The sequence below is a fragment of the Podarcis cretensis genome, assembly GCF_951804945.1.
Source record: "Podarcis cretensis genome assembly, chromosome: 2".
In the NCBI taxonomy this organism is placed as follows: Eukaryota; Metazoa; Chordata; class Lepidosauria; order Squamata; family Lacertidae; genus Podarcis; species Podarcis cretensis.
The window spans coordinates 69,881,297-69,906,768 of NC_137171.1; the positions used below are offsets into that span (position 1 = coordinate 69,881,297).

Consider the following 25,472-nt stretch of genomic DNA (forward strand, 5'->3'; position numbering starts at 1 on the left):
AGCAACACCTGAATTCTGAGAGGAGTTACTGTTCCACAAAGCCACTTGCCTCTAGTTAAGACATGGGTTGGGGAGAAGAGGATCATTGAATCAAAAGTTCCATATTTCCTGCTTCTTAACTATATCTCACATATCCAGCCACGAAGTTTCAATCAGCTGATATGGGAAACCTTGATGGAAACTCCAGAAGAGCTTTCTGGTATGTGTAGCTCTACTGCAGGTTAACCTAAGCTGCAGAAAGAGCAGGCTGAGGTGCTGAGCGCATTAGCATAGATTTGTGCCTATGCTGTCCTTGCCCTGCCTGAATCACAGAGCCTTTGTTCCTAGCATTAAATAAATAGTTCCAATTGGATATTATCCTTGCAGGTTTTGTTAGGAATATCATCTAGCTTTTATTTTGTGCTTTCAGGTGTTTAAACGACTTTACATTGTTTCATTTACTCTAACAAGTGCTTATTCATCTAATCAGAGTCTAATGCTTGGAGCAAAGCAGAAATGTGGGGAATTGGAGAAGACAAACCGTAGGCAGCCTGTTACTTTAGGATGCTACAAGTGTTCTGCAAAAGGGACAGTGCGACTAGCTACATGTAAACTTTTCAGGATAGCTCTAGGGAGATTTTAGGATAGCTTTTCTGTTCTCTCTGTTGGTCCCTGCAGCTCAGCTAAAACTTCCAAGTATGTGCATATGAATTGGGCGTATGCAGCTGTACACGTGCACACACTCTCCTTTACAGTTTGCAGGCTTCTGCAGCAAGCTGGAAACTGGCCAGCAGCAAACTGGAAGGCAATGGTTGCCATATACACCAAATGGGACAGATCTGCTATGCCTTAATAAGCAGTGTGGCAAGAAGAATCCACAGGTGTATCTGCTTCCACTACCACACTAAGAAAAACAGTACCTAGTGATCATCTCCCTTTTATATAGCTTTTCAAGGCACCAGAGCCTGGAGCCTGCAGTTAAACCAACAGCCGCACTTCAATACAATGAGGCAAGTTTCTCTTGTCCACTCATTTCTAAGCAATTAGGAATGTACTAGTGGAGCTGACCTTCACAGCACTTGTTCGGGAGCTGCATGGAGGCTAACTTACAATAGTCTAATTAAAGTAATTAAAAAGAAAGTTAGTCCTCCAAGCAAAAGCGACAGGGATGCTGCCAGGCAGCACACCAGAGCTAGTATTGTACAAGGTTTGCGAGGCAGACTGCTAGTAGTAACGCCTCGGGTTCACAAAGTGAGATTTAGACTTGCCACAAACACTTAAGGGTGGGCAGGCATGCTGACATACTTGTCCATAAGTTGGTGTTGCTTAGCACAGCAGCCAGATTTCTTTAGCTTGACTATACAGAGTGCATTAAGATCTTCCCTGCCTTTGATGTTGACTTTTTGCACTTCTCAGCCACAACTGTCAGCGGTTAGATTCTATGATGCCACGAAAGATTGCCACAATAATCCAAGTGCAGAGCAGCGATGTCACGCTGGCCACGTGACCCGGAAGTGTCTCCGGACAGCGCTGGCCCCTGGCCTCTTATGTGAGATGGGCGCACAACCCCAGAGTCTGTCAAGACTGGCCCGTACGGGCAGGGGTACCTTTACCTTTACCTATTGTTTAATGTTGTCTTTTTGCTGCGGGTTTTTATTAGCAGTTGACTACCTAGAGGCTCACGGCAATTTCTGGAAAACTATGGAGTTGTCTTTATCCATCTCCTGGCTTCATTTCCCATTGTACCAAACCAGATCCTGTCCAGCCCATCTTGAGGTTGGGGTAGCCAGACAGAGTCTGAGAATGCGAACTAACAAAACTACTTAACAAACCTCCTTTTCCCCAGATTCAAGTACCAGGTGCAGTCTTGTTACCCAGGGCCATGATCCGGGGTTGCATTAACTGGAGTTATTTTTGTATGTTTCTTTTCAGCAGCTGTCACACTAATTCAGTCTTGCAGTTAGCAACTGATGCACAGGGAGTCTCCTTCTTTGGAGGCCTTTAAGCAGAGGCTTGACAACCATATGTCAGGAGTGCTCTGATGGTGTTTCCTGCTTGGCAGGGGGTTGGACTCGATGGCCCTTGTGGTCTCTTCCAACTCTATGATTCTGTGATTCTATGAACTGCCTCTTGGTGAACACCCAAATGGCCAACTGCTTGCTAGCCATAGCATACTGCATAAGATCGCCACAGTGCTGTGCCTACCACAAAGTCACATGCTGGGAGCTGGATGTGTCCTTCTGCTCTCTAGCATTACAGACCCAGTGGCTCCAACACTAGAAGAGCAAGTACACATAATGTTCAAAGGCTTCACATTGTGACATTTTGTTTTGCAGAAGTTACGCCATGAAGGCAACACACTTACTCTTCCCTTCCTAGTGTTAGGAAGCTGCCGGTGCTCCAGTTCTGCTTTGACAGGATTCTAGGTGATCTTGCAATTGGATATCTAGGAGCTCAGGAAGCTGCTGTATACAGAAGTAGACCATTGTCCCACCCAGCCCATTGTCCCATTGTCCATACTGAGTGGCTCAGTTCTTCAGGGTTGCAGACAGCAGACACTTCCAGTCCCACCTGGAAATGTCAATGATTGAATCAGGGACCTTCTGCATGTAAACAGAAGCTCTACAACTGAGATACAATCCTTCTCAAAGTGTTGGTGCTGACCTTTAAAGCCCTAAATGGCCTTGGCCCAGTATATCTGAAGGAGAGTCTCCACCCCCATCGTTCAGCTTGGACTCCGAGGGCCTTCTGACAGTTCCCTCACTGCGAGAAGTGAGGTTACAGGGAACCAGGCAGAGCGCCTTCTCAGTAGTGGTGCCTGTTCTGTGGAGTGCCCTCCCATCAGATGTCAAGGAAATCAACAACTATCTGACTGTTAGAAGGCATCTGAAGGCAGCCCTGTTTAGGGAAGTTTTTAATGTTTGAAGTTTTATTGTGTTTTTAATATTCTGTTGGGAACCACTGTGATACTTCCCAGAGTGGCTGGGGAAACACAGCCAGATGGGTGGGGTATAAATAACAAAAAAATGTTATTATTATTATTATTATTATTCTCCATAAGTAGCAGAAGACACAGGAAGCCAGAGCAAACAGTGAAAGACCCCAGGGCTGCTTTTTCTTTTCTGGAAAAAGAGGTGCCAGAATTTGTTGAGCTTTTTTAAAGGGAGATACCATCAAAAGTTGTTGAACTTCTCACACCAATCGCCTTGCTGCCTGCAGCCTCCATCACTCAACACTGAGTGCCGTGCCGCCCACAGCCTCTGGCACTCAGCCTCCAGTGACAGGTTGCCAGAACGCACCAAAGAAGTGCCAGAATTTGGTTCTGGTGAGTTCCGGCTGAAAAAAAGCCCTGCCCATAGCAGTCACCTTTGTGTAGCCACCCACTTATGTGACTGTGGAAAAATATCCCCTCACCAGGTCCCCCGTTTGCAGCTCAGGGAAGAGGATAGTTAGCTGCCTTTCCTGCCACTCAGTAGAAAAGGATATCTTGGTAGTTTACAGGGCTTTTTTTCATCTGGAACTCACCGGAACTCAGTTTCAGCACCTCACAGTGCTGTTGCCATTATAAGAGAATGAGGGAGGCATTTGTGGTGAGTTTAGGCACCTCTTTTTCTAGTAAAATAGTTGGTACTTTGGTACTAGTGCGGTGGTTCTCAAAGGGTGTGGCAGGAGAGGATGGCAAGTGTGGTGGGAAGATTCAAGGACAATCAAAGAAACGTTCAAACATTTCAGTGTAGTATAGCATACCCCCCCCCCCGATTTTTAAACCGTGGAATATGTAGCTGCATTGTTTTATATACTTTCCAGATTTCTTCTTTTCATATTATAAAGTAGTTGTGTTCTGTGTTATAAATCAAGCATTTCTAGGAGTTGTTTCTTTTTGTTTTCTAATGTATTTCTTATCAGTAAAAAATTCATTGTGGCCCAGAGAAATTTTTTTGCAAACCTCTGTACTAGTAGATTTCCTTGGCAAGGACAAGAAAGGGTTTTGATGCATGCTCACCTCGGGAGCGTGTGTGAGGAAGGATCAGGCCATTCTGCTGCCACCTCTGCTTGTCTAGGCTGCAATGAGATGATGGCATGCTGCTGACTTAGCTGCTGAGCAGCTGAGAGGCGGTGACAGGGATAAGTCAAAATCCTTACTACCATCTTTACTGACACTCCTGACTACTGGAAAAAGTTAGTGCTCCCAGTGCTGCATGCAGACAACATCAATAAACTGCTGTATCCAGAAGTTGTAGTTTGAGGTGAGGAGGCTGAGGGTTAAGAAGAGTAGACACCTCTGCTTTCCCTTCCCATATGCATGTGGTCAACTCCCTTACATCAGTAGGCCATGTGTACTTAGGAGCTGAGTAGCAAAGTTGCAGAGTAAGATACTGTACATGGATGCGTCTCTCCTTCTGCCCAGTTGCCAGAACACACTTGCTCTTTAGCATTGAGAGACTGTGCCCAACATTTTCTCTTCTCAGATTAAACGGCCACAGGCAGTAGCCTTTTAATGCACCGGAAGGGAGTTGGGGCAGAGCCAAACTTCTAAACTACTTTCTAAATTCAGTTTCAAAGAGCAGGTCAGGTGCAAGAATTCCTAGAAGGGGGACTAGCTCAGATATGCATGTACAAGTATCAGCAGCTCAGATACCAAGATGCTTCTGAAAGCTGTGGGAGTGTTTTGAAAGGCACAGCTCAGGTCCTCAGTTGATATACCAGCTGAAAGGGAGCCTCTCACACTTCTGGACTGAAGCCTAGGTTGGAAGAAATGACCCAGCCTTCAGAATCAGTACAAATATCTCTTCTCTGTCTACACTAAACATTCCATAGCAAGGTCTTAGCCCAGGCATGGCCAAACTTGGTCCTCCAGCTGTTTTGGGACTACAGTTCCCATCATCCCTGACCACTGGTCCTGTTAGCTAGGGATGATGGGAGTTGTAGTCCCAAAACAGCTGGAGGGCCAAGTTTGGCCATGCCTCTTAGCCTTTTGGTCTTTACATTACTCCCATTCATTTCTCTTTAAAAAAAAATCTGTTGATTGCTCACTTGTTTCAGAGGTCCTTTTGCAAAAAGGTGTGCAGCAAGATACTAGTAAGCTTCATTAGTTATCATTTCAGCGGCAAGGCAAGGTTACAAGCATTCTCCCAAAAGGGAGCTTTTATAGGATGTTCCTTCCTCCCTACTCCCAAGTTAGTCCTTGCTTTGAGAGGGTACCAAGAGAGCAGTTTAGGGACAGAGAGCCAAAAAGGGAGAGACTTGAATAGTGGCATTGGGAACAAACCAGTGAGTGCTGATTTGTTATCTATGTTTGGACTGCTTGGATATTACACAGCAGGACTGGGACATATTATTTGTTAAATACAAGCTGGATTTCTTCCTGCATCTAACTCTTATCCTCTGTTTAGGCATTCCATACACTATGCTCAAATAAAGGCAAAAAACTTACCTACTTCAGCAGCAAGCCACCCACCAGCTTGAGAGTCAGTTGGTCAGATTTTTAAAAACACACAACCATCACCATCCCAATATTTAGACATTATATAACAGCAGTTGCCTGTGTGCCTATTGCTCTGACCCAAACAGATAGATATTGTTCCGTGGTATAAGAAGGTAGGCTTTGCTCCTGTTTTTTGAAAACGTATACTCTGCTTCCAGGCAAGAGCTCTTCAAGACATCACAATAAAAGCTACAACATTTTTTAAAAATCAAATAATTAATTGTGTAGGGAGGTTATCTGCTGTATCAACTTCTGTTTCTACAGTTACTTTCACTGTTCTGTTTAGAGCTGTCAGCTAAACCAAAATGAATTTGGTGTGTCTGCTGTTTAACAACTTACATTTACACCAATTTGCATATTACTAAAACTGCAACAGAACTGCTTTTTTGAGACCTTGCCATGCAAAATATCCTACCATTTATTTCCTCACTATACATTGGAACCCAAATGCCAAACTTGCTTTTAAATCATAGCCCTACCAATTAAAACTTTCCCTTCATTAAAGTGGCTAAAGGTTTGGGCAATTGATTTATAGATTTAAAAGTTGTTGCCCTAATTCAAACAGATAGTTTTCTATCATGGAGTTTACCATAAGCCCTCACCCCTCTTTTCAGTTCCTCATTTTTCAAAGAGCAAATAAATCATCTATATGTCTTAGAGGGCAGCGCTGGACTCACAGAAGTGACTTTAAAAGAGAGCTTCTAATAGGATATCTGCAGGTGAGGAGGGGAATCACAGTTAGTTCCGGCTTTAAGAAATGGGAAGATGAGATGCAGCTTATGTATCTCATCTTGAACAAGTGACTCTTCCAACAAGAAAGTCCCTCCTCTCTGGGAAAACGAGTCCCTTCCTAGTCAACCAAGGCTCCCTGGGGTAGCACATCTGAATATAAAAATATACTAACCAAGATGACCACAGTACAAGAAGATTTCAGTTACTAGCTGTGAGCACACAAGGAAAATTTAATTTTGAAGCCTATAGGAAATGTATATCTAAAAACAGAAGTCAGAACTACCTGTGTTATTCAGCACACTTTCACTCTCCAATTACCTGAAGAGGATTCTCTAGGGACTCGCCTGCTTAATATAGTCCTGAATGTTAGCAGGAAGAACAGCATAGGCTGGAACATGCTATAGTCTGGGTACGCTTAGAACTACATTTGTTTGAGCCATTTTCTAGTTAAGAAGCCTCATAGTAGACAGAGGGGAATCACAGAAACATCCAAAATTTGAAACTATGGGGAGGGTGGTAGTGGTGTTACCATTCAGCCAATCAGAAAGCACCCACCCTCTGTTTTTCCCTTCAGTATTATCCTAAAAGATGTCTGTCTGTTTCCCTTATAAAGCACCTGAGGATCTACTACGCATGCTCAGTAGTGTAATTGTTTGCTGGTTGGATGCATGACCAAGGAGTGGGTGGAATTGAAACTATAAATACAACACTTCCTGGTTGGGGTTGGGGTTTTTATATGGTCCAATTAGTTTGGTATGTTATGGGGAAATGTGTTAACTAATGATTGCGTGGATTATTTTCTCTTAAACACTTTTCCTTGCTGTAGTTTTCTGAAAGTGCTTCTCCCCCTCCCCTAACATTTTTGGAAATACTTCTTTTCTGTTTTAACTTTAAAGCTGGTAAAAATAAGTCAAGGTGTGTCTTTACAAATGTGGTTCTCCTTATCGCGGAGGGCATCTCCTTTTCATACGTTGTTCAGGTAAAACTTAGCAGTCCCAAACCAAACAAGTTTTATAGTGTTTCTATAGTGGTATCACGATACTGTAGTTGTTGTAGGTGTGTGATGTTTTCATAAAAGCGCTTCCCTTAGGGTTGCCTTGATTCCCTGTTAAAAATGTTTGTGGGTAGCTTTACACTCTGGTTATTTTTCTAGCTGTCACATTGTAAATTGGAGGCCTGCCTCAGAGTAGGCCAGGTCATTCCAAGGTAGCTATATCATATTGCTCAACCCTTAATGTGCCACATGGTGCAGGTAGGGTTGGAATCCTTTGCAGAAGCTCTTGCCAGAAAGTTTGAGGTAATGTGTGTGGACTTTAAGTCAAAGATCTTGTTAGTGCAGCCTCACTCAGACTGGTGGCCCCCAGATTTTTGGACTGCAACTCCTATCATCCCTGATGATTAGTCATTCTGGTTGGGGTGTGATGGGAATTATGCTTCAAACATCTGGAGCAGGGGCAGGGAATTAGATCTGGCTGACAGGCCTGATCTTTACCTCCCTCACCCCGTGACCCAGCTTTGACAGGTGAATATGGCTGCCAAATGTCAAGGTAAAGGTAAAGGACCCCTGGACAGTTAAGTCCAGTCAAAGGTGACTGGGGTTGCAGCGCTCATCTCGCTTTCAGGCTGTGGGAGCCGGTGTTTGTCCACAGACAGCTTTCCGGGTCATGTGGCCAGCATGACTAAACCGCTTCTGGCGCAACGGAACACCGTGACGGAAACCAGAGCGCATGGAAACACCGTTTACCTTCCCGCTGCAGCAGTATCTATTTAGCTACTTGCACTCTTGTGCTTTCAAACTGCTAGGTAGGCAGGAGCTGGGACAGAGCAACGGGAGCTCACCCCATTGCCCGGATTAGCTGCTCAGTGGTTACAGCAAGCCTCTTTGAAGTCTGTTTCCATGTGTGGTTTGAATCAAAGTGATGCCTGCGAATGGAAAAATTCAATGGCATTCGTGGGTCAGTACTGTCAGCAAGCCTTGCTTACCAAGGCACAATTGGGAGCACCCTTTAAGTTCCAGATTGTTCATTAGCTGTTGAGGTTTTACCTGGCCCACAACTGATGTCATATATGATGTTAGGTGGGTGTGGTTTGGGGAAAACTGCCTCACAAGCCAAACTAGAAACCCTGTCAGGCCTAATTAGTGCTTGCAGACCAGAGGTTCTCCACTACTGGTCTAGAGCAGCCTTTCACAACCTTGGGTCACCATATGTTGTAGGACTACAGCTCCCATCACCCCTAGCTAGCAGGACCAGTGGTCAGGGATGATGGGAGTTGTAGTCCAACAACATATGGCGACCCAAGGTTGAGAAAGGCTGGTCTAGAGGTTAATACGTTGTAGATGAAATTTTAAACCTAGATTAGTATTAGTGAGCTTGCAATCTTATGCACACGTACATGGGAGTAAGCTCCATTGAACTCAGTGGGTCTTCTAAATACTTGTATATAGTACTGCATATGATATTGGACAGCAGCATGGTAGTTGTTGACTAAAAATGTCTGGAGCAGGAACAGGAAAGATTCCTGGGTTCCTTCTCTGGATTTCTTCCTCTGCTCCCCTTGTGTGCTGTACTGGGGGTTCTCCAGAACCCCCCCATCCAATTTTGGGGCTTGGGAAAGTGAGAAAGGCATTGTGCTAGTGGAAGTCCTTGCACAGGCTTCCACTAGCAAGACTCAGTTGAACCCCACCTTTAGCCTCTCGTATTCCTGGTAATACCATTATCAAACTGAAACAGTAGCATGCTGCGATAGCATTTAATGCATGGCCTGAAAGAGAGACACTTGTAGATCAACCTAATTAGTAAAAAATAAATAAAATTGTTTGTGATTGTTTTCAGCATGAGTAAATCTTGTCTTCCCTACTCTTTGATGTGATTAGTAACATATGAAACTGCCTTTTTCTGACTTGGCCTATTGGTTCATCTCTCAGTATTGTCTACAGAGACTTGCAGTAGCTTTCCAGGGTTTCAGTGATAGGGTCCCCTCCACCAATTTGCCCCTCCAACAGCAAATTGTGCATGGTAGTTAAATATACGGTATCACTTCATTTAGACAGGTTGAACTGGTCTAGTGTGGAAGCAAGTAGCCAAGCCATTGGCACTGACAAGTCAGCTTTTCAGGGGAATAGGAGCAGAGATGACTGCTTAACAGAACAAGAAACTTGTCTTCTCTGACAATGCAGGGCACATGCTGCTTAGCCTACAATCTGCAGGATGAGCATGACCTTAGTGGGCTTTTGTTAGTGATTCATATCCTGGAGTGTGGTGTCAGTCACAGCGAGGTCAGCTTTCAAACCTCCTATTAGCAATAAAGAAGATCTACCACTGTGGCATTTCCCACATGCCTTAAGAAATATGGATTAAATATCTGAAGTCTGATCCATAGACCATAGTTCTTAAACATGCCACTATCCCTTTCTGCCCTCAGCAAATCTCTAAGGTGCACAAGGCTGTTGGAGAATATGTCCAGTCAGATGAGCACTGTATTCTGCTCTGGTCAGACCTCACCTGGAGTACTGTGTCCAGTTCTGGGCACCACAGTTCAAGAAGGACACTGACAAACTGCAACATGTCCAGAGGAGGGCAACCAAAATGGTCAAAGGCCTGGAAACGATGCCTTATGAGGAACGGCTAAGGGAGCTGGGCATGTTTAGCTTGGAGAAGAGGAGGTTAAGGGGTGATATGATAGCCATGTTCAAATATATAAAAGGATGTCACATAGAGGAGGGAGAAAGGTTGTTTTCTGCTGCTCCAGAGAAGCGGACACGGAGCAGTGCCTCCAAACTACAAGAAAGAAGATTCCACCTAAACATTAGGAAGAACTTCCTGACAGTAAGAGCTGTTCGACAGTGGAATTTGCTGCCAAGGAGTGTGGTGGAGTCTCCTTCTTTGGAGGTCTTTAAGCAGAGGCTTGACAACCATATGTCAGGAGTGCTCTGATGGTGTTTGCTGCTTGGCAGGGGGTTGGACTCGATGGCCCTTGTGGTCTCTTCCAACTCTATGATTCTATGATTTGATTCTGGGGTTGTGTCCAGATGTATGTGACCTTTGTGGCGAGCTTGCAGGGAAAGAGCACTCACTGTGGAGGGGGTCAAACAACTCATTCATACAAAGAATGCATGAGGGGGGTCACAGGGCTATGTGGGTTACACCTCCCCTGCTGGTGTGTCCAAAAGGTGGCCTGCCCCACTACTCAAGTCTTCTATACATGTGAAAAGAGAGTGACTCAGAATTCCCGGTCATCTGAGGTAGTTCTACCTCTGTACATACTATGTGTAGTGACTCTTTAAATGCCTGCCATTTGTCCAGCCAGTGATGGCTGCAGGCTGGTGGACAGGACCCTGCTTTCTTCCTCAGAGCTTGAGAGTTTTACTTTTGAATGACTCTTAATGTATTGTGCCTTACATACAGACTTCTCTTCAAGATCCATCTCTGGGAGACCAGCTTAACCTGTTTCTGCAGAAGCTGGCCACGGAGATTGATTGACTGATTCCTATGATAGCACTGCCATTTCTTTCATTCACCCTCCAGTTTTCTTTTTTTAAAAAAACCCCAAAATGAATAGAATAAATAAATAAATAAATAAGGAATTGATTGTTTTTATTCAGATTGGGCTCTGAGTAAGCATTCAAGTGACCGGACATAGTTAAGCTATAGTTTTTTTAAAAAAAAAAATTAAAAGGCAGGCTGCCTGCCCGAAATGGGAAGAGGTCAAAATGGAGTAGTCAATCAGAACTGAATTCACTGGTAAATGCATGTCGAAAGGGTTGCAAAGGGGTGGTTCAAGCCATGTGGAAACGAGCAGCTTGCCCTGATTTTGAAGTATGTCTGCACACAGCATGGGTTTCCCATACTTAAGAGAACTTTCTACCTACATATATTTCACGCGACCTCTGCCACCACGATGAGGAAACTCAGGAGTCAGTATTTGCTCAAGGTGATGCATTTTTGACATAGGGTGCAATTTTCATGCGGGGACTCTTTTTAAACAAGTGACTTCCTATGTGGAATAGCCCTGCAGGAGAATTAATCTGCACCAGACAGTTCATATCTGGATCAGACGCAAGACAAAACAAAGAGATAAATGTTTGGCTGGTAATGTTCTCATCCGAAACCTCAGAAGAGGCATAATGTTTAGAATTCAGGAGTGAGGAATCTGTCGCTCTCTAGAGTTGGAGTGCAACATTATTTGGAGGTCCACATGTTCCCCATCCCTGAGTTAAATTGACATGATGGGGCAGGGCCACGTAGGCTCCCAGCGTGTTTTGACAGAGCAGCATGTTCACTAAAATGAGGGTGGAGGCAGTGGCGGAGCTTCATGCTCTGGCACCGGGGAGCGGGGCAGAGAGCAGACGGGGCGGGGCTGCCGGGATTGCACTGCTGGGGCGGGGTGCTCCCCTCGCACTCCCCTTCCTCCGCCAGTGGGTGGAGGACACTGCTGGATGGGTGTAAAGTATTGCCAGTGGGCAAAAGAGGAAAAAAAGGAAGGGCACTCACACGCTTGCCTGTAGACTACTGATCAGAAGGAAGCAAGGAATGAGAGGGCAATACCTCCTAACTCAACCTCAGCACTCAAAATGAAGGCTGGATAGGATGAGAGAGAAGCTCTTGCTTCTTTAGGAAGGCCTACTTAAGTTTGTAGAACTATCATGGTTGTGGCACTTGTGGCTGGAAGCTGAAGCAGGGATAGGTGAGGGTCAGGGCTGGCTCAAGACATTTTGCTGCCTGAGACGGAGGACCAGCTGGTGCCCTCCCCCAACCAACCAGTCAGTCAGTCAGTCAGTCATTTTATTCATATTCCACCTTTCCAAGGTTAAAACCATGCTCAAGGTGGCTTACAATTTATTTTAAAAATGACATAACTACAAATGTAATACAAGTAATCCTAAATAATAAACAAAATGTCAAGAAGTTCACAACCAATTTGAACAATTTACACATAAATCATAAGATACAAAATATAAGATACAAGAAGGTAACAACAACAGCAGAAAAGAACAACCAACAAAACCCCCTAAACTATGCCCCAGCTCCAAGGAACATACAGAAGCCAATTGGACTGGCATTTGAAATTTACTCCAATGCTGATGAACAGGATCTTCCACTGAACTTGAGGGCAGCAGGCTAGCAGGATGGGCCACATGGCACACACAGCTCTGCCCACTCCCTGTACCTCAGTATCTGCTGCCTGAGGCAGTTGCCTCTCTCTGCCTCATTGCAGGGCTGGCCCTGGTGAGGGTTGCTGTAGGTGTGTGAAGTAGATGTGGTGGTAGGGAGCTTATGACAAACTTGGGGACGTGTTTGCTAAGTCCAGGAGCAGCAGCAACAGGCGAAATGGATACATTTCAGGGATCCTGGTAATAGATACTGCTTAAGCAGTAGATATATTTTTCATTACGGTGTGGGTTGGATAGCTGAAAGTAAAGACCTTTGTTTGCATTTGCTCTAAGTGACATCAGGAGTTGTGGAAATAACGAGTGCTGCTTCTTATACCCAAGGAGTTACTACTTCCATCAACAATATTGAAATTTGTTCCAGAAAGTTTGGAATTTCCAAACAGGCATAACAAGGATTGGAGTCCTGTGTTCTGAATCTGTCTCTTGCTGTGTCAGTCCTCCTTTTGAGAACCTCACTCCTTGATAGGGATTTCCAGGGAACAAAGGTGTGGTGAGAAGAGGCTTGCCTAGGGAACAAAGATGAGTGTGTTTTAAGGAGATGTTTGTCTGCCTTGCAGTGTTTAATTTAGGAGGTGAAATCAACATCTGATGATTGCCAGTGATAGGTGCATATTCTAGGATTAAAAACAACAACACTCATTTGAGAGAAGAGTTAAAGCATTTATGAATTCACTCAGGCACCAAAAAGCATGGAAACAGTAAGTTAAGGCAACAGCCTTAGCTTCTCTGCCATGGAAGTGGTAAAAACCTATGTATTGCCTTAGCCTTTGCCAACCCAATGCCTTCCAGATGTTTTGGACAGTGACTGGCTGAAGTTGATGGGAGCTGCAGTCTAAAACATAGGTAAGCACAGTCTGATCTATACGCTGTGCCCATTTACAACTTAGTGTCTGTGCACACAAATTTTACCTTGGTTTTTCATCCCAAATCCTCTATTTATATCGGTTGGGAGAACTCTGAAGCTGGGAAGCTGGTCTTTAGTTAGATATATACTTTTACATTCTAAGGTTTGTATCCAACAAAATCAATGTGCAAGCAGAACAGATTTGGTAAAGACAATGAAATCCCCCCCCCTTCTTCCCACCCCCGACTGTCAGTCCCTAAATCGGTTCTGGTTCTTCCCTCCAACTTTCCAGCGCAGATTTGGAGGAGAGTAGAGGAGAAGTTCCAGTTCACTTGCAGAAGTCATTCCATGCATGTAATGATTTAGTTGGATATAACCCTAAACTTTTGATTTGCTTACCTTAAGCTGTAAAGCAGTGTTTCCCAACCTTGGGCCTCCAGCTGTTTTTTGAACTACAATTCCCATCATCCCTGACCACTGGTCTTGCTAGCTAGGGATGATGGGAGTTGTAGTCCAAAAACAGCTGGAGGCCCAAGGTTGGGAAACACTGCTGTAAAGTACAAACTGTACATGTTGAACTGAAAGCAAAACCTGCAGAGTAGCTATCAAAACTGATCAGGATATCAGACTTGCACTTTTGCTTTGCTCTTCTGAATTCTAAAGACTTACAAAGCAATCCAAAGTGAGTGGGAGAGAGAAGATCAAAGGTGAAGGAACCACTGGGCTTCTACCAGCAGAATGGAAGGGGTGGGGGCTGTGATCTAAGCTCCAGGCGTGCAGTCTAATGGAGTTGGGGCACCTTTTCTCTTGATATACACACACACATGCACATATCTGCTGGAGCACGTAATAATGAAACTTTCATAGCAACACACCACTCACAGGAATAAGCAGGAGCATGCCATGGGTAGGCATGTGCAAGGGTATGCCATATGCAGGCATGCACAAACAAACAAACAGATGCAGTAGCCCATTGCACAAGCAGCACACCACTTTTGAACATGCACAGCAGCACAATGTCACACGCAGAGCAGCTAGAAATGCACACTGCTCCAACCTGTTCCCTCTGGCAGCAACCCTTTTCCTTTGGGGAAGCAGGTTCAACCGGAGGAACTTCAGTCTGCCCAACAGATCTATTTTGTCATACTTGCCCTTAGTTAAATTGTTTATTTAAAACGGGAACTTTGAACTGTCATAACTTTAGGAATACTTAACAGACTTTCACCAAAACAGCAATTTGGTTTTCTCGCTTACGTGAAAGGGGAAATTTCTAGGTATGTTTTGAGAAAAGGGGTGTGCAAAAACAGGACACAATTAAACTGCTATCACACATTGGCATTCTTAGATTTCCAGTGCCAGATTTCCTCCTGATAAGATAATTTGTCTTCATTCTGATGAATAGCATTTTCTGGTTTTATGATGAAAGAATGCAGAAAAAGTAGAGCCATGGGATTGGTAATTAATATTCTCTCACATACGCTGACAAGTTGTTGCTGATTGGACTCTCCCCCTCAGGGGTGTGTCTGATTTTCTGGGCATGCTCTGAGGCTGCCAGCCCACATCCTGCTGTGGAACTACTCCTTTGTCACTTTCCTCCGTCACCCCTGCCCCCGAGCACACCTGTTCCTGCGGTGATTGTGAGAAGGGAAGGCCGGTTCTCCTTCTGTCTCCTCCTCGTGCTGCACCCTTTGCCCCTTTGGGCTTTGTCTCACCTTGAGTCTGAGAACGACCATCTGCTTTGCAGCAGCAGTCAGATGCACGGCCCATTGTCCCGGGCTCCTCAGTCGGTGGGGAAACAATGCGACCCTGCCCCTAACCCTTCATGCCTGTCACCATCTCTAAGCAGTGCCGAGGCCAATTTGTCGCCTGGCTTCCGCCCCGGAGCCAGACAGGAAGCTGAAGGCCTTGTGTGGGAAGAATGAAAGGAGCAGCCAGGAGAAGGTTTCTGCCTTACGTGTTGCAGCTGTTCCTCCGTCTTCAGCTGCACAGGAGCAAGGGGGAGCAGGCTGCCTGTCTTCTGGGCCCAGAGGGCTTTGGGATAGTGCTGGAAGCATTGGGTGGGGGAAGCAGCGTCCTGTGCTGAGGCAGGAGTTGTGAGCTGGGGGACAACTGCGGGTGGGAGAATAAAAGGGACAGAGAGGACTGGGATACAAATCAGGCACCTTTGTGGCTCTCACACAGAAACACACACCCTTCTGCCATCACAGACTGTTCATTCCCTCTCCTCCTGCCCTGGATCTGCCACTCTGCTGGTGTGCTTAGTTCTGAGGTCGCTTAGTGTGAACAGTATTGTACTAATAGCAGAGTTAGGCAGGAAGCACTAGAAAATCTTTTCTGGGAGCATCCAGCTGCCGGCTGTCTGGATGGCCTGTTTGCCCACAGGTTTGCAAGAGCTCTGTGGGAAAGCCATGACATGACAAAAGGTATTGCCCTAATCCGGATTTGGGGATTTTCCTAAGCATATCCTGTCGTCATAGCACATGGCCCAGTGCTCCCCAAGCTCGTGTTCCCCGTGAGCAACCCTCGCTTTCTGTGTGTCTGCCCTGCTGCAGGTGCTGCCCACCTCCAACCAGTCGGTGCAGACGTGCTGCTTGCTGTGCCACCGGGAGCGTAAAGATTGGGGAGGACCATCCCACAATGGGCTGATATCTCCAGGCGAGCGGCTGCCTCCGGATTTTGTACCGACGCTGGTGCAGAACCTGCTGGGAGAGATGCCTCTGTGGATCTGCCAGAGCTGCAGGCAGAGCGTGGAAGAGGAAGAAAGGAGGGCAGTCCAGGAGCAGGCGCTGGCGGTAAGCATTTAACCCCACCAGAACGCACGTCATCACTCACTCCGGGACAAATGTTCTTGGGTCAAGGAGGGTTAACTGCTGTGAAGCAGTCTACATAAAAGGCCTTCCTGGATTGGTCAAGCTGCACACCCTTGACCACTCTCGGATGGCTGTATTATGTTCTGGGACCCTAACTGCTCCCAGCTCTAGGCTGTGGAACTTGCCAGCTTTGGCTTGAGTGAATGCATTGCCTACAACAACAGGGCCTTGACTCTTTTCTTTCTTGTCACTGTCATCATTTGCGGTGGTGGGAAAGGGAATGAGAGTAGAGGTAAGACTAGACAAGCCTGTCTCCTCACCGAGAGTCTGCGTCCTCCTGGGCAAGTGCCATGGTGGGTCCAGGACAAGAATTGGTTGGAGCAAAGGTTAGTCCAATGTTACTATTCCTCACAGATCAGCCATGAGCTTACCCTTCCAAGCAGACGTGTTGCATTGGATTTGTGGTCTGAGCCGCCTGTTCTCTTCCCAGGTCTCGCTGTCGCATACGGCCTGCAAGTCACAGTCCTGCGGGGCAGGCTCCCACTCCTCTTCGTCTTCGTCATCTTCATCCTCGTGCCACGGGAACTCAGGAGACTGGGACCCCAGCTCCTTCCTGTCTGCACACAAGCTCTCGGGGCTCTGGAACTCCCAGCATGCCAATGGGGCAGCTCAAGGGAGCTCCCTGGGGGGAACACCTGTTGTACCAGGTAAGTTCATGTTGCCCCTGGGCCAGTGATGGTCTTCTCCCTTCTAGATGCGGGGTTCTCCCTACAGCTTCTTTATGGAGGCTGTGCCAGTAGTCGTTGGGAGGGGGCGTGGCAATTGCTTAACTGTGTTAGGAAGTGCTAGCATCTGGCAACCTATATCAATACATTTTGTCAGAGAAGGGATGACCATACACAAGCCTGTCTTGCTCTTCTCCTGAGGGAGAGCAATTTTTTATATGAAGGTCCCTGCTTACCACCAGAGGCCTTTTGCAATCTCCATGGCCCAGATGAGGTGCCACAAGTGGGGAGGTGAGTGAGGGGCTTGGAGAGCAGCCAGCTCCATCTCTGACTCCATTTCAGGTGACAAGCACCCCGGCCTCCCTCCGGAGTGTGCCAGCCAGGCCCCTGCTGTGGGAGGTGGGCTCAAAGCCTGCCCTTACAGCCACGCGCTCTCCCCAGCTCCCAGCGGCACCCCAGGCTCGCCTCTGCCTACCTCACTCGACTTCTGCAAAACTCTTCCCAAGCAGTTCAAGAGCATGTGCCGGAGACCCACCCCGCCAGGTCTGTATGGGCGGGGCCTGGGGAAGGCCAGCTGACCACATCCGCAGGGCAAAAAGTGGCACCACATTGCTGGGCTCACTACTGTGGAATCTTGCCTCCTCTTGGGGGCAGCCCCTTAGGGCCCATCCTTGGGCTGAGTGAGACCTTAGCACAACCCCAAAGGGCAAGGGTTTGCCCCCTTTCCCCTTCTGAGAGCTGTGGGTTTAAAATATTAAACATGTCATACGTGTGGCCAAACACCCTAGCATGTTTTGAGGAAACATGTTATGTTGCAAGCCCTGGTATGTTGGAAAGTGCTTTGGAAAGTACCACAGCTGCAGGGAAGCTTCTAGCTGAGAATATGATCACCAGGTTGGGTTGGCTTGAGCGGCATGCCTGGGTGTATGGCCATAGAGCCTTGGAAGTATTATGGGAGGGGCAATACTTCTGGGCAAGAACCTTGTGGTGCAGAGGTCTCCATGGTGGGGAAGCTTAGCACCCGTGGAATGTTTTGCCCCTTGTAGTAGTGTGTGAAAAGTCTGCTGTTCAGGATTGGACCTAATAGCTCTCCCTTTTCCATCTGGCTGCAGGAGAGGCCTTCCACTCCTCGGAGCACCACCGGCATGTGGACCTCACTGCTCCACCCAACAGCCCCACAGGCCTCCCCTCGCAGCCGCCGGCACTCCTCCCGACAAAGCAGATGCCTGCCCACCCTGGGCCCTTCAGCTCCCCTCCTCACGTCCACCTGAGCTCCTCACCGCAGGCGGCCCCCTTCCCTGCGCCAGCCCTCAGCCCACACACACCAGTGCCCAAGCCAGGAGCAGACTCCCCTCCCACTGGATCTTGCAAGAGCCCACACCTGCCAACTGCCAATGTGCCACTGCTGAAGATACCGCCTCCCGTAGGCTGCACTCATCCATGCAACGGCCATTGCAGCGGCTCCTTGGGTCCTCCGACTGCCTCGCATCAACTGCCCAGCACCAACAGGTGAGTGGAGTCCTGGGCATAGGGTTGCTGATAGGAATGTGCCCAGCACCTTCCTGGGGTAATTTGCCACTTGGCAGAAGTCATCCTTGCTGCCATTGGCTGTAGAACATGTGGCGTGCATTTTAGGATAGCAGCCTAAGGACCATTATCTCTGCTCAGTGTGAGTGAACCATTTGAAACTCCAGGCAGGTGGATAGACTAGGGGTACCTCTACAGTGTCACTATTTTGGGGGGGGGGATTTAAGTGCATACCAGAACTGCAGGATGGCACAATTAAAGTTGATTAAAGCTTTCTGTTGGTCTAGTTCAAGGTTTCTCAAACTTGGGTCCCTGGCTGTTGTTGGACTACAACTCCCATCATCACTAGCTAGCAGGACCATTGGCCAGGGATCATGGGAGCTGTAGTCCAACAACAGCTGGGGACCCAAGTTTGGGAAATCCTGGACTAGTTAGTGTAGTAGATCCACCTTCAAAAAAGTGGGTGTTTTGCGCCTTGGAAATGACAGGAAAATGTCAAAAGTATGAGATGGAGGAGTGATTATTGGGAGGATGTGTAGGCATCCTGCAAACAAATTCAGGATGAATGCAGGACAATTGCTCGTTGTCATGTAACTGCTCTGCAAACAAATAAGGATGATCCTAATTGCCCTGTATATTATGTGCAAGCAAATGAAGGTGAATGCTGAATTAACAGGACTTCTGGAGAAGCCCTCTTTTCACCTGTGTTGTCTAGGCAGCTGAATGGGCAACTTGGTCTTCTTTCCCTGCTCTGTTCTCTCCAGCTCCCAAAGGAGGCTTGTGTTCAATCCTGTCCTAAAAAATTGAAACCAGAGGCAGTCTGTGACTTCTGCGCCTGAGGGGATTGCTGTTACAGTAGGGATGGCTTGAGCATTTGCTCGTCTAGCTTTAGTGATGCTTACCACGAACCATTTGGAGAGAGGGCCTGTCCAACCTGCTGGGACCAGTACATGAAGCAGGGTTTTATTTAAGCTCTTAGAAGTGCCAGCTCTGGATAATGTTATTTTGGGCATAGCTATCCCGCCATTGTTGGAGCTTCACTTGCTCTGTTACGAGTCAGTGCTGGCATAACATTTTTCTTTCCGTAAAAAAATATAAATGAAAAAAGTTACACTAGAATGCAAACTCCATGTAGTTTTGGAACGAAAGAGTTGTGAATGAGAGTGGGTGGGAATCTCTCCCACTCATGGATCTATCCTACAGAGTCCACAAGCCTTTTGTATTCCGTTGAAACTTTTTTCATGAATATTTTGCCATGAAGGAAAAAGTTATTTCAGAACCTGTTGTTAAGTGTTGCAAAGTAATATTATTGGCCTTCTCTGAAGACGGGGGTGCTGGAGCGCTGTGGGGTTTGATCCCTATTTTCCATTGTATTTGCCATTTTTTAGCCATATTACAGCCTCTTTTTAATTCTTAGCCGTGCAGCACTTCAGCATCAGAATGGTCAAATTTCTGTGTTGATGCTGCACTTTCAAAGCCTTCTGCTTTCTCAGGCTTAACCCCCCTTCACTCGCAGCGCACCCCCCCCCCCCCCGAGTTCAATCTTCAGGCCTCTGCAGGGTTGAGGAGAGGATGAAGCATTTTGTTTTGTTTGCTTAAATCATTTGTGTTGCATGTTTTCATGCAAGTGTCCAAGATGGCTCACAACAATAAATATATAAGCCCTCATCAAGCCAAAAAATAAGCAAACAGTAAAAAACAACAACCCCTAGTCTGGTACCTAAACGGAAACAAGAACTGGTGTCAAATATTTCATTATTGCAACCAGATTTTTTTTTTATTTCACAGAATGTAATTCACTTGATTGTAAGAAAAAACCCCCTCAAAAAATAGAAGTTACTTATAAATGGAAGCAAACATGAGGCCCACAGATAAAAGATTGGCTGAATAAGTTTTAGAACACATTGTACATGGTTAAATGGACTAACCTAGTATAATCCCAAGAAGGACAAAAACAGTTGCTTAATACAATAAATTTGGAATTCCATAACTGGAATTCCAAACTATACATTTTCAGGAGAATATACCCAGTGATAGTTCTGGGGTTTTTTTTGTGTTATTGGTTTTGTTGTTTGTTTGTTTTTGATGTAATAATGAAACCTGCTTATTACTGAGGGCTGAGTAATTTTACATATGCTATATATGTATGATACACAATCTACATAAGTATAGACTCAGTAAACAGCTTTAAAACCTTCCCTCCCCCAAAGGCAAACTGCATAAACATTCATCATCTGTCAGTGGATGCCCAGGGAAGAGAAGATTGCTTTCATTCCAGTGCCAGGTGAAAGCCCCTTTGGAGAGTGAGCTCCAAAGATGGGGTGTTCCAACAACAGAAAACCCCCTTTCTCTAACAGTCTACCTGCCTGGTCCTCTTGAAGGCAGTGACATATAGAACAGGGTCTGTACAGATGAACCTGGTCAGGCATTTTGCTCACAGACCACCTAGGGCTTTGTAGATCAAAACCAGTGATTTGAATCGAGCTTAGAGGCCAGTTCAGCCCATCTGCCTGGCCTGCCTCTCACCTGCCTGCTCTTCCTTCCTCTTGCAGGGACCCTTCCTGCAAAGGTCACAAGTTCCCCAACGGTACAAGCTGCCATGCACCACAGTCCTGTGAGGCAGATGAGGGGCTTGGCGAGGACGAGGACAGCAGCTCTGAGCGCAGCTCCTGCACCTCGTCCTCCACAACCCAGAAAGATGGGAAGTTCTGCGACTGCTGCTACTGTGAGTTCTTCGGCCACAACGCGGTAAGTAGAATCAGAGTCAGCAGCATCCATGACCTTCACTCACAGACTTGTTTCTATGTGGGCGGCTTGGAAAAACACCATGTTGACAACACACGCATGGCATGCATCATTGCTCATCTCTCTTGGCCTTGGTAGCCTTGAGATTAGCTTCTCTCTCCACCCCCAAACCCCAGTATTCTAGCCTTGGACTTCCACACACTTCTCTCAACCCTGTCATTTCCTCTCGTTCCTGTCCTGAGCTGCTGAAGTAAAGCCCTGCTGTTGCATCTTGCACTCAGCTGTTCCAGCTTTGGGGCCTCTGTAGTGTCAGTGGTTACATGGATGGAACTAGCTGTGGGCCTAGCAGAGGGGAGAGAGAGCAGGAAAGCACATGGTTTCTGTCAGTGGCAGTTGTAGAGCAGTAACCATCTCCTGCACCCGCAGCAGACCAATAGCCCAACTCTATCCGCAGCCTCCGGCCGCCCCCACGAGCCGGAACTATGCCGAGATCCGGGAGAAGCTGCGCTCCCGGCTGACCAAGAGAAAAGAGGAGCTCCCTCAAAAGCTGGGACACAGCAGCAGCTCGGGAGAGCCGGCGGTCGATCACCGGGACGTGGATGAGCTCCTGGACTACATCAACAGCACAGAGCCGAAGCCCCTGAACAGTGCCAAGGCTGCCAAGCGTGCACGTCACAAGCAGAAGAAGAAGGTGGGCTGGGTGTGCGTGCGTGGATGAGTGTGCAAAAGAGAGCGTACGCTGGCCCACAGCTTCTTGGAGATTGAATGTGAAGGGGAAGAGGGTAAGGATCATTTCAGAATCCTGATAGAATGAATCCATAGATTAGGGGGAACGGTTTAAATCTTGGCCCTAGCTAGGGATAGAAATGGGATAGAACTTGCTTAGAAACTAATCTGAATTTTTATAGCATGTCCTTTCTTCATAGAAGTGGGGCAGTTATGCCTCAGTCCCCAGTTGTGTATGCATTTGGGTGAGCAGATGACTGTAGATAAAAGAGTTAAACAGAAAGGAGGATGAACTATTTGACAAATATCTGTCGCTTCCCCATGTCGACCTTTGACATATTTTCATAATTGCTACAGACTCCAAAATGCATAGTGGCATAATAAGATCACAAGCTGTTTTCTTTCTTTCTTTCTTGCAAATAGATACTGCAGTTTCACCCTCATCTAAGTATTGCTAATGAGTGTTGTGAGTACCTCTGGGCCTGATCTGAGCCATATGAAACAGGGCTCTCCCTCCAGTATATTCACACGTGAACATGCCAAGCAGCTAGCTTGGGTTCTTTTGTGAAGGGATTCATTCTGGAGCTTGCCTATGCTATAGGGGAATTCCTGAAGATATGAAACTGTGTTATGCAGAATCAGACCACTAGTCCACCTAGCCCTGCAGTCACTGCTCTGACTTGCAGTGGTTTTCTAAAGTCTTATGCTGATGTCTTTCCCATCTTTGTTACCTTTTTAAATAGACATTTCAGGAACATTCTGCATGCACAGCCTGTGCTGTGTATGCTACAAGAACACTTCATTGATGTTTACTTGAAGGGTGCCGACTTGGCTGTTAACCTGTACGAACACTCCTTGACTACTTAGTATGTTTCAGTAATGCTGTTTTGCCTGGCATTTCATGTTATTCACAAGTTGCTATGTATCTGCAAGGAACTCAGTTTCCCTACTACCTTTGCAAACAGGAGATGTGATCTCTTTCACAGAGAGATGAAAGAGGTGAATTTAAGCTCTCTCTCCTCAGATTCTCATGCACTTTTTATCACGCCTGATTCACACACACACACACACACACACACACAGTGTAAACTAGTCAGAAGTTGAAGTGAATTATGGTTGCTTCTACAATTGTTGTTGTTATATCACATTATATTCCACCTTATTCTCCAAGGAGCTCAAGGTGGCATGTACATGGTCCTCCCACATCCTCATTTAACCCCCACAACAACCCTGTGAGGTAGGTTAGGCTGAGAGAAGGCAATGACTGGCCCAAGGTCACCACCCAGCGAGAGCTTCATGGCCGAGTGGGGATTTGAACCCTGGTCTCTCCCAGATCCTAACCATCATGCCACACTGGCTCTCTCATGCTGAGTTATTGACTGAGGATGCCTGGTCAGTGAAATGGGCCCCTTCAGTCTTTCTCTCTTGCCTTCTTCAGTTGCTGCTGAGCTGGGGCAGGCAGTGTGAAAATGTAACTGTGTTTCTCTGCTTGCAACCTTCCGGCCCCACACCCGCCCCAAATGCTCCAGCGCCACATGAACTAAGTTTAGGGCCTGAGGTGTAGCAACCTTTCTGGAGCTTTTACACACAGGGAAATGGCTGTGGGAAATTGCTGGCAGCGCATCTGTTCCTTAAGGTTTGTTACCATAGCACAGGCTTTGTGTATGCCAGTTCCCAGTGCCAATTCCCAAGTGCACGGTGGTTTGCCGTAGTCCCCGTGCAGCTGCATAGAAGTAGTTACTGTCGGCAGCTGAGAAGCAGGGGCCTCTTCAGCCAGCCAGCTGGAGTTTGGCTGCCATCCTCACCACAGTCCCTCTTCTCGGTTGCCAGTAGGAATACTAGAATGACTCGAGTTCATGTTGCTAACTTCTGGACTTTCAGGAGAAAGAGAAGGCCCAGCTGGAGGCGGAGGCCCAGAAGCGAGTGGACCGGACCCCGCCTACGGGTCAGGACCAGGAGCTGGCTGAAGAGAAGCTTCTGGAGTGGCCCCAGCTAGAACTGGAACGAGTGAACAATTTCCTGAGCAGCCGACTGCAGGAGATCAAGAACACCATCAAGGACTCCATCCGTGCCAGCTTCAATGTCTACGACCTCAACCTGGACGTCAACGACTTCCCAAAGAAGGCAGCCGTGCTGGAGCAGAAGAACCTGCTCTCCCACCTCAACGGCTCCTCGGAGCTGCAGGAGATCGACCTCGACCTGTCTCCGCTTAGCCTGGGCACGCCACACAACCACACGTTGCTGCGGAGCGAGGTGGCCTCCCGATGGGTGGAGAGCCCAGGCGAGGTGCCGCCCCCACCGCCCCCGGCTTGTGAGAACGGTGTGGTGAAGCGACTCAACGCCGTCCCCAACCTCTCGCGCATGATCTGGGTCCAGTCCCCCAAGCCAACAGACTCTCCCCTGGAGAGTGGGGCCGGCCACGAGTCCAAGGAGGCGACCCCGGGCAGGGGAGTGGAGCCGCAGGAGCAAGCACCCGCCACCGGGAAGCAGAGGAAGGGCAAGCGGCAGAGCTGCCCGGCCAAGAAAGGGGAGGCTCTCGCTTTGAGCAGTGAGGCTTCCGGCTCCAAGGGGGTGGGGCAGAAGAACCCCCTGAAGGGTACGGCTCCTGAAGCCCCGAGAGGAAGCAGCGTGGAGCACGGCGATGGGGCCAGAGGGCTGCGGCAGGGGCAGGGCTGGGGTTGTGGCGGCTCTAAGGTGGACAAAGAGAAGAGCGCGGAGGGCAGGAGCCGGAGAGGGGAAGGCAGAACCGACCAGGCCGAGCAGGAGCCTGTTTCCTTGGGGACTGGCGAGCGGCATCTGCCCCATACAACTGTGCCAGATGACTTGCCCCAGCCAAAGGGCAAAGGCAAGAAGAGTAGGAACAAAATGGAGAAAGCGAGCCCTTCCATTGGTGAGTATGCGGAAGGCTTTTCCTGTATTTGGGCTGTTATTTCTGCTCTCTGGCTTTTTCACAAAAATAGAGAGTTGGAAGGGACCATGAGGGTCCATCTGTTGCAATGCAGGGATCTTTTGCCCAACGTGGGGCTCGAACCCATAACCCTGAGATTAAGAGTCTCCTGCTCTACTGACTGAGCTATCCCAGCTTCTCATTAAGATTGGGGTGGGCTCCTTATGCACTCAGGACGTTGGCGCTTCTGAGGCCCATTATACACTGGTGAGGCCCACCAAGTGCATGACAGCTGCCAGTCCTGTTACGAAGGCTAGTGAGAGGGCAGGTACTGGCGTACATCCTGAGGGCATGCATAACAGCCTAGAATCTGGGTATGTTTTGGATGAACACTTTAAAAAACTGCAAAAGTACCAGGGAGACTACCCCATTTGCATTATACATTCAAAGTAGTATCACACCACTTTAAACAGTCAAAGAATTCTGGGAAGTGTAGTTTAAGGGTTCTGACAGTTGTTAGGAGAATTCTCCTCATAGAATTACACTTCCCAGAGAGGCTGAACAATCAATGCCTCTTCCCAGGGAACTCTGGAGATTGTAGGTCTGTGCAGGGAATAGAGGTCTCCTAACAACTCTCAACACCCATAACAAGCTACAGTTCTCAGGATTTTTGCAGGGAAGCCAGGGCTATTTAAACTGGTATGATACTGCTTTAAATGAATAGTGCAGATGGGGCCCCATACTGTATCCTGAGTGTGAGCTGTTGTGAAGGTGCAGGAGAGACATGGCTGTTAAAACAGCGGTATGTAGGGCTAAGGTTTAATGTGGGTAAGGTGAGAC

General features: G+C 47.3%; 1 protein-coding gene across 3 annotated transcripts in view; it reads left to right on the plus strand.

Moving 5' to 3' along the window:
* The window catches only part of FAM193B (family with sequence similarity 193 member B), a 32,271-nt gene that overhangs the window by 3,967 nt on the left and 2,832 nt on the right, over positions 1-25,472 (plus strand). The window contains exons 1-8 of one of the 3 annotated variants that reach the window (XM_079964258.1): positions 15,879-16,004; positions 16,300-16,408; positions 16,513-16,729; positions 17,090-17,290; positions 17,860-18,256; positions 20,827-21,022; positions 21,474-21,710; positions 23,627-24,635. In XM_079964258.1, the coding sequence (XP_079820384.1) occupies positions 16,373-16,408; positions 16,513-16,729; positions 17,090-17,290; positions 17,860-18,256; positions 20,827-21,022; positions 21,474-21,710; positions 23,627-24,635 (2,293 nt within the window). In that variant the 5' untranslated portion in view covers positions 15,879-16,004; positions 16,300-16,372. Of the gene's footprint in view, positions 1-15,764; positions 16,005-16,299; positions 16,409-16,512; positions 16,730-17,089; positions 17,291-17,859; positions 18,257-20,826; positions 21,023-21,473; positions 21,711-23,626; positions 24,636-25,472 lie in introns of those variants that run through there. The other 2 variants (XM_079964256.1, XM_079964257.1) reach the window with 2 other exon arrangements.